The sequence below is a fragment of the Bidens hawaiensis genome, unplaced genomic scaffold, assembly GCF_021521415.1.
Source record: "Bidens hawaiensis isolate Kalapana, Puna unplaced genomic scaffold, B.hawaiensis_p1.1 tig00008537_1, whole genome shotgun sequence".
Classification (NCBI taxonomy): domain Eukaryota; kingdom Viridiplantae; phylum Streptophyta; class Magnoliopsida; order Asterales; family Asteraceae; genus Bidens; species Bidens hawaiensis.
This window is the reverse complement of record NW_027491611.1, coordinates 32368-41961: the sequence shown is the minus strand read 5'-3', so window position 1 is coordinate 41961 and position 9594 is coordinate 32368. Positions and strand designations below refer to the sequence as shown.

The 9594-nt window shown below is 34.5% G+C and overlaps 1 protein-coding gene across 1 annotated transcript; it reads left to right on the top strand.

Moving 5' to 3' along the window:
• The first annotated feature begins 639 nt into the window (after nucleotides 1–639).
• LOC143529382 (uncharacterized protein At4g06598-like) lies at nucleotides 640–2899 on the top strand. The gene is made up of 4 exons (XM_077025195.1): nucleotides 640–1316; nucleotides 2081–2156; nucleotides 2237–2363; nucleotides 2462–2899. The coding sequence occupies exons 1-4, from the start codon at nucleotides 640–642 to the stop codon at nucleotides 2653–2655; spliced, it is 1074 nt and encodes a 357-aa protein (XP_076881310.1). The 3' UTR covers nucleotides 2656–2899.
• The last annotated feature ends 6695 nt before the right edge of the window (nucleotides 2900–9594 follow it).

Genomic DNA, 9594 nt, shown 5'->3' with positions numbered 1-9594 from the left:
AATCTGAATCTGGAATTATAGTTAATAGTTTTTTAGGATAATCTAACACTTGCAATTAGAGGTGTTTGGTTTCATCAACAAAAGTCAAAACCGGTTTACGATCGGTTTTGGTTCGGGTTGAAACCGGTTTCATGACCAGTTTATGATCGGTTTTTGACCCGTTCTTGGCCCATTTTGACTGGTTTTGGTTCGGTTAACCGGTTTCTGTTGAGAGAATTACAAACCAATTCCGAACCTATGGATTCAATTGGTTCCAAACCGGTTTCTAGATAATCGGTTCCAAACCAGTTCGATTTTCGGGTTGCTTCAGTTAACAGGTTTTTTTTGCCCACCTTGGGTTGTAATAGTAATTTAAGGCCGCCGTTGTGATCTAATTTACTTGATTACTTAGTCATATCTCTGTATTTATTTATTTACGTATTTATTTGTTTTCCTAATATGAATTCATTGCAAATGCTGTTAGATTCAAAGATCAACTTAAATCTGAACCAGTAAGAAGCACATTGACTGCATATATGTATTGTACTTCCACATTCACATGAAAAATAATATGCATAATTGTTTAATGTAAGCTGTAAACTGTACAAGTTTTCATATTTAATAAACTTTTGGTTTTGGTGTTTATCAGGGATCTGTACAATGGCAAACTCCAATAGGCCTTCAACGATGAAAAGTATGATGTACAATGGAAAGCACTCGTTACTCCCCCCTAAAAGCCCATTTCCCAGCACTGCTCCATCATACGCTGATTATGTCTCAAACTCTGCAATTGGGCCTGGGCCGAAAGGCCCACCAAAGTATAGAGAAGGGAATCCACATCATCAACGTACCTCATCTGAAAGCGTTCTGATAGAAGAACAACCTGATTGGCTGGATGATCTTCTTAACGAACCCGAAACACCAGTAAAACGAGGGCACAGGCGTTCATCAAGTGACTCGTTTGCATACATGGAAGCTGCTAATGCTGCTTACAATGAATATCAAGCACAAACCGGAAACCGTTTGAGAAATTTGAGTCCTGCTCCTTCATGGGGATCTCAAGACTTTGACTTGTATAAAGATTTTCAAACCCCGTCTTTTTATGCGGATCCGAATGCGATGTTTAATAATAAGAATCATCCATCAACACATAACTATGTTCTTCAACGCTCTAAATCTCCCGGTTTTTCACGAGAAGGTGATAAAAATGCCTCCATTGCAACTGAGAAAAAAGAAGCGGTTGAATCTGCACGGAAAGATCCAGATACTTCTGAAAGAAAAGATCCTACTGGCAACAAGGGTTCCACATCAGAAACAGACACAAAACGGGCCAAACAGTAAGCATATTGACTAGTTAATTTCTTTCTCTGCTGGTTATATAGACAAATGACCCTATCTAATACCGTCTTAGTTATAAGTTTTCCTGTAGTGTTGTCATACTCGAATAGGCCTGTAAACGAACCAATAGTGAATTGTTTCGCGGGAAGTTCATTTATGTTTGTTCATTTAATAAACAAACGAACATGAACACAATTTTTGTTTAATTAAGAACGGAAATGAACAAATGTCTCATTCGTTCTTTTACATTCGTGAACGTTTGTTTATTTTCGTTCGTTTATGCTCATTTATAGCTGTTCATTCATATAAATATGCATTCAAATTTATTTAATACTAATATCAATATGATTATCATATTTTGAAACCCTTTGTTTGGATATATCTCCAATTTTCAAATGTTTGATGTTACGATGATGTTATTTTAGTCTTTAATTTGGATATTCACGTTTACTTTTAACTCGTGTTGGTTTATGCTTGTTCATTTGTATTCGTTTATATTCATTTTTGTATCTATGAACATTGGTTTACGTTCGTGAACCATTCGTTTAGGATATTAACGAACGGACATTAGTGAACACGAACACTTTCATTTTCTTAACGGACGAACACGAACAAGTAATCCGTTCATTTAAATTCTCATGTTCGTTTGTTTCTTCGGTTAAAGTTAAATGAACGAACTAGCTCTGTTCATGTTCTTTCGGTTCGCTTGCTTAATAAATGAACCTATCTAATAGCATCCATTAATCTTAATGACCTAATACAGGCAATTTGCTCAACGTTCGCGGGTCCGGAAGCTTCAGTATATTGCTGAGCTGGAAAAGAATGTACAAGCTTTACAGGTAGATTAGAACACAAAAAATACGTCTCGCATCTATTCAAACCAGGTCGTATTAATATATTATATCTGCTATGTTTGCAGGCAGAAGGTTCTGAGGTGGCTGCTGAGGTGGAATTTCTAAACCAGCAAAGTCTTATTCTGGGCATGGAGAATAAAGCGTTAAAACAACGGTTAGATAATTTGGCTCAGGAGCAACTTATCAAATACAGTAAGTTTCTACTAAAATCATCTAACCTTTGTAATCATGTGACACTAATTATCTTTAAAAGAATCAAACAACCTCATGGAATCAACTTGTTTTATCAGTGGAGCATGAAGTTCTTGAGAGGGAAATAGGGAGACTGCGGGCCTTATATCAGCAACAGCAACAACCACCACCACCGCCACCAAACCACCGGCGAACCGCCAGCAAGGATAAACTCGAAGCTCAATTTGCAAACCTTTCTTTGAAAAAAGATTCTGGTTCTACAAGTGATGTGACCGGTCCACTCCAAATATGATCCAAATGCAAAACAACCATTTGCAAGTTTCTCTAGTTTATTAGCCTTTGGGGCTCAGCCCGTGTCTGTATCGGTCCGGGCTGTTTCTGTCTTGCTAAATTTAGTATCTTGCTCTGCACCTGGTAGCCAGTTGGAGACTCACCGGAGGTGTTAACCATGGAACGTGATGTGAGGTCTCATGTTCTCGCATATGCTAGCTGATAATTATTTTGTGCGATGTTGTTGGAAATTTGCTTAATTATTGCTCTCGGTGACGTTTCTTAATTGAACTTGTTTTTGTAATTGTTGTAGTTAGAAGTGTGAGACAAAAGCTCTAGCAGATTTGATGTTTTTTTACTTTAGTGAAAGGTGGTGAGGAAAGTTTAAATCTGGGTCTGACACCAGAAGAACTGAGCTGATAAGTTGATTTTATTTATTTGAAAATTTTTATCAGGTTGAATAAACGTTCTAAAGATTAGTAGTATAATTTGTGAGAATGTGTAACCATGACACTTTGTACTTGCAACAAATTTTGGAATCTTGGAAATGCCTTGCGAGAAAAATAATAAAATAAAAGCTTTTATAAACCTTGGCGAATCAAGTTGATTAATGGGTTAAAATGGGTTTGTGTCAAACTTGATTCTTGTCAAAACGGGTTCCACGAGAATGATTTCACCTTCAATTGTGTTCTTTTACAATAGAAAAAGACATGTAAAATGAGTTCCCCTACTATAATAATTGATTTATAGTAGGGTGGCGGGTGACGATTAGGTGAAGCTACGGCAGAGGGAGAGGGATGAAAGTGAAGGTCGGGAGGGTGGGGATGATGTGGTGGTTAGGGCTGTTATTTTTACCCGAAACTCGAAACCCAATTCGAAAAAACCCGTACTCGAACTTAAACTAACCCGTCTCGAAGAACCCGAACCTAAAAAAAGACTAACCCGAACACGAACCAGAGTAATTTGGGTTGGTTCTCGGGTTTGATTTATAAGTTCCGGGTCAACCCAAAAAACCCGAATAAACTTTTCGTTTTGAAATTAAATATATTTTTAGGTATAATAAGCTAAGTCATAGCCACTAAAGTTATTAGAATCTGGCTCTAATCGATTGTTGTCATTCTAACTATTATAGATCGATTGCTTATTATTAATTTATGTTTTCCGTTTATTACTAATAGCAACCGAAACGAACAACCAAATCAAACCCGATTGAATACGATTAAGGTTCGAGTTAGTTTTACTCTTCTTTTGAATTATTTTTTCAAGTTATGTTGGTTGTTATATGATTATCTATCTATAATATATATAAACGAAACCCCTAAAATCCTACGTGTCGCGATGTGGTCGCTCCCCCCTTTTATGGAAGCAACCAGATTACTTAATTTTTAAATGAAGGCCTCTCATTGATTTAACCCAAATTCATGGGTATGTGTCTTACAAAGACCAGATAACTATTAAACAGGTTATAACATCTCATTAAATTAAAAATTAATCTTACCAATTATTTGATATGAAAATCCTATAAAATAGGGATATACTAAAATTTAATATCCAATTTAAAAAGAAAAAGATATTATTTATAATTAATAAACAATTTTATAGTAAAAAACATAAGCTGGTAATGGGTCACCAAATCCAAATAACCTTTAAACGGGTTATCACATATCATTTATTTATGAAACCATTTCATCATCAAACTCTAAGTATATTATTAACTTTCTTACAATAAAGAAAATTAAAATCCAAAAAATAAATATTAAAAACGAAAAATGTAAAACATCCATTCTCTTAAGCCATTATATTGCTTTATTTGTAAATGAAGGCTTCTCACGCATTTAACCCGAATTCACGGGTAAAGGTCTCACAAAACCCAGATAACTCTTAAACAGGTTATAACATCTCATTATATTAAAAATTAATCTAATCAAATATTTGATATGAAAATCCTATAAAATAGGGATATACTAAAAATTAATATCCTATTTTATTTAAATAAATATATTATTTAAAATTAAGAAACAATTTTATAATAAAGAAAATAAAGGGTAATGGGTATCACCAAACCCAGATAACTTTTAAACCGGATTATAACATATCATTTATTTATGAAACCATTTCATCATCAAACCTTAAGTATATTAATTATTAACTTTCTTACAATAAATAAAATTAAAATCCAAATATACATATATAAATATTAAAAATGAATAATGTAAAACAACCCCGTAATACGGGGGACAAAATCTAGTTTGTGTTATAAGCAAAGAAGAATATGTTGTTTTAATTTTAGCATTGTAATTTTTAATTTTAATTTTTTTTTTGTTTTTTTTCTTTTGTTTGTTTGTTTTCTTGGATATTCGAAACCCGATTAACCCAACCCGAAAAGACCCGAACCCGAATTACCCGAACCAGAAAACCCGTGAGAGATTTGGGTTGGGTTTTGGGCCAAGATTTAAAACTTTAAAACCCGAAAACCCGACCCAAAAAATGCCGAAAAACACCCCTAGTGGTGGTGGGTAGTGCATGTTTATTTTGATTTCTAAAGTTTTAAGTTAGTAAGTTTTATAAGACAAAACAACAAAACTAGTCCTTTATGTTTGTATGCTGTTTCATTGGACGTCCTTTGGCGAAAGAAATGGCAGAAATCATCTTTTATGTTTAAAAACTCTATCACGTTACGTCCTTTCGCACTAACCCAGTTAAATTTTTTCCTTAAATCTGGTCATGTGCAAAACACACGAGGGTCGTTCGACTTTTGCTCCTTGAGGGATTATTTGTCCAGATAACTCAACCTTTTAGCTAAAATGAAAATACATAAAGATAGCTCCCTCTCTCTCTCTCTAAAAACCTGCAACTTCATTCATATCTCTCTCTCTCTCTCTCTGCACCATTACCATAACCATATCCAACTCCGACCACCATCATCCTCTCTCTCTCTATAAATCATCTCCATCCGCCACCATACTCTCTCTCTAAATCATATCCAGCCACCACCATGCTCTCTCTCTCTCTAAATCAACCAGATCTAATTAACCTACAACAACAATTCAACATAATTGGAGCAATCTTTACCTATAGAGGAGATAGAGAAGTGGAGGCGGTAGGTAAGTAAGGCTCAGATGTGGTGGTAGGTGGTGGCTAGGAAGGTGGGAGATCGAGTGTACAACGGCGGATGAATCTTGTATGTTCAATTTCAAGTTAATTTTCAACATCCCCCAAATTTAGTTGTTAAATGTATCTAGGGCTTGTATTTTTTTGCTTGATTTAGGAGAAATGCATAAAATTGACATTTGAGCTATTTAATCTTGATATCTTGAGTCTATGTGGTCGGAGTAGGTCATGGAGTGACCACATGTTCGTCGGATATTGGTCCGGCACGCGCAGCGCCTGATCTTGATAGATCTGCAGCGGCTGCCGGAGCGGTGGGTCCATCTGGTGTAGGGCGACCCGGAAACTGGAGGCGTCAACAGGTGGTGGTGATGGTAGGGGTGGTTAATTTTATAGAAAGAGATTGAAGATGGGGTGGATGGTGATGGTGGATATCGAAAAGAGGGAGTTTTCTTTATTTTCTTGGTTAATAATTATGTATATTTACGAAACTACCCACATAGGCCTTGCACATGACCATATTTAACGAGAAAAGTTAACTGGGTTAGGGTCAAAGGACGTAACATGAAAGAAATTTGAAACATACAGTATGCTTTCTGCCATTTGTTTCGCGAAAGGACGTCTATTGTAAAAGCGTCTAAACGTAAAGGACGTCTTTTACTGTTTTGTCGTTTTACAATAATGATCCGGATTTACTTGCATAATTTGAGTAGCCCAAATTTATCGGTTTGAAAATTTGAATTGACTCAAATCTATATACCGTTTTTTAATGGATTCAAATGAACCCATAATCAATTAAACAAGCTCCATGTGCATTCATAGGGACTTTGTCAAACAACAAACATTTTATAATAACAGTAGTAGCAGAAGAGAAGGAGCAGCTGCAGTACTACTAATATAATAATAATGATTAATAATACACTGATGACGTGGGTACTCATACCTAGTCACAAGCTAAAGAAGCCTAACAACTAAGAAGTTACAAGCTCTAGCTGTTAAGTTGGAAAGCTTGAAGCTTCATCACCATAACTGGGCTGGCAAGAGAAGCTCCTCGTTACAATACACATTAGGTTGACACATCTGATGTGACATAAAGCTAAAGTCTAACACCTCTTATGTGACATAAAGCTTAAGTATGATGAGAAGCAATTATGTCTGTTTGCAGGCTCAAAGCAGACTACAAGTTACATCAAAGAGGGATGGCTTGCCTGAGTAAGCTAAAAGGAGGAGTTGACTCATTCATCTTATAGAATCTTAAGCTTCCCCGGGGAAGCTCCCACCGTGCCTATAAAAGGAGACCACCACATATTGTGTTATCATCTCATTCTCTCTACTCTCTCTTCGTTACAACTCTCTCACTCTCTCACTATATTTCCATACTCTAGAATAATACTCTCCAGAATATTATCTCTAAAATACTACCTACTAAGAGGTCTCCCTCTCTAGAGTAATTATCATTAATTGAGCTGTTAGTCCTCTGAGCTGCTAGGTACACGAGCTGCTGAGGCATAACACTATCAGCTCACTCCAATCCCAACGACCAGTCACCGGTAAGCAGCCTGAAATCGCCTCAGCTGCTCTATAACCGTTCTGTCTCAACCACTATCTCCTCTTGCATTCTCTATCTCTATTATATATATAGGAATTGATTCTTTTCAGAAGTATTTTTAGGGCAAGAAGTGCGAGGAACCAATCATAATTTTTCTTCTTATTTATTTAATTATTAATTATAAGGTCATGTTAGTCAAGTGAACAATTTTCTTTTTGTGGTAACTATTAATTACTATTAGTAAGTTACAAAACAGAATATTGTAACTTAAATTTTATTTGAATATTAACCTGTATTTACTTTATTTTATTTTGCTTATTAGATGACACATATATCTTCCATGAATTTTTAATAATTATTATAAAATTATCAAAATTATCGTGTATATTCCAATTATATGAAACTCACACGCACGCCATACACTTTAAGATTATTATTATTATTATTATTATTATTATTATTATTATTTGTGTTAATGCTATTATTTGGTAAGCGATATATATTTTATCCATATTAATATTTTCAAGTAATTGAATTTTATTAATAACTACCCGATATTAAGTATTAATAACATTATATATATGTTTAAATGAAACATTAATTTAAAAACAAATTCATATATATATAAAGAACATGGAAGAATTTATTCGGACCTTTGAACTAGATCGGTTTAGTACTATAAATGAATAAATAAATAAATATGAATAAATAAATAAGTAAAATAATATTTGTTTTATAGTATTATATGTATATATATGTATGTTTATGTGTATATGTGTATGCATACCTATGGCGCAAAGCCATGGCCAAAATAACACTTTCGAGGTTCGGTTTCGCTAAAATAATGTTTGTTTATTATTTTCATTAATATGAAACAAAAAGAAAACAAGGAATTTTAATAAAATAAAATAAATAAACAAAACCGGGTACATGGGGTTCGAATCTGGGCCTGAACCGGTTCCAGACTTATCATACACACACACACACACACCAGCCAACGAGCTGGTGTGTTAGTTTGTGAGAAATAACCTGCAGATTAATATATAACCAATTTCGAGTTTAACCCCAAATCCACTTTAAAACCCTAGAATCTTGAACCCGCTTATTTGTTTGTTGTTTGTTTAAATTGATTTGGGGGTTTTGGCTATCGATTGAAAACAATTGTTAATCATAATTCAGTTACCAGAATTGGTGATTAAACAGGGGAGAACGATGACTAGACTTCACGGCCTAGACTCGGACCCAAATCACGTCTTAACAGCTTCGTATATGATAATTGAGTTAGGGTTTTGATTCGTGATGTTGTAGTATTGTGTGTGTAGGTTTAATTGAGTTTTCATTGTGTTTATATAGCAATTTAGAGCCTAGGTAAGCCGTGTATTCAATTTTGGTCAATATGTCACACCCTAATCTAAGGCGGAAATGTCGGGGCGTGAGCATGATTGCTCATAGCTCGAGGTAACTATTATACAATAATTGTGACAATATCTAATAATTTATTTAATAAATTCCAATCACAATATCCATAAATAGACAAATAATCCATAACAATATCTTTTAACAAAAATAGAAATAATCCAAATAACTTAAATTAAATTGTTCTTGATAATAAAGCCTGTGGTCTCATTTAGCAATCCAATACTCCATCCTTAGTTCAAGCGATAACCTGCATATGCGTAGAAAATAGAATAGTTTTGTCAACAATAATGTTGAGTGAGCAAGTCATCAGTTTTGCAATGATATATATAATATGAAATATAGAAAAACGTAAGTAAAGCGGTAAATGTAACCAAACCAATGAGAAAATAAGTGTTAAGTGAACCATTGCCAAGCGAATTGAGCGCCGTTTAAACTAGATGATCGTATGATCATACTATATGAGAATATGGTGGACCTCTCCAAATGCGCAAAATAACCAAGTAAGCAAGTAGCAATTATGTTTAGCAATTCACACACCATACAACGTTTGCTAATGTTAAGATATATATAATACAAATACTTTAAGTACGTATACGCCCTCAAAATATTAGAAAATAAGTAAAACGGGGGAATGACAAAACTCACCTTAGATATTAAGTGAGTTAATAAAATATTAAGAATAAATAAGAGTCTTCCGATTAACGCGCCAAACGAAGATAATCAACATGACCTGAAACTTAGAGGTATGAAAGTATAAGTAAAAACGAACTTAATGCCACTGGAATCAATCCAAACGGATAAGTAGAACTTGAGTTATGTTAATTTTAATAGTTAAACGAGTCGAATCCTGACCAGAATCTGAACTTTGAGTCGGAAGTCGGGTTT

Excerpts from the sequence above, each read along its gene's own strand:
- LOC143529382 (XM_077025195.1), top strand. The coding sequence starts at position 640 with ATGGCAAACTCCAATAGGCCTTCAACGATGAAAAGTATGATGTACAAT. Across the intron at positions 2,157-2,236 it reads AGAATGTACAAGCTTTACAG|GCAGAAGGTTCTGAGGTGGC; the intron begins GTAGATTAGAAC and ends CTATGTTTGCAG. Across the intron at positions 2,364-2,461 it reads GGAGCAACTTATCAAATACA|TGGAGCATGAAGTTCTTGAG; the intron begins GTAAGTTTCTAC and ends TTGTTTTATCAG.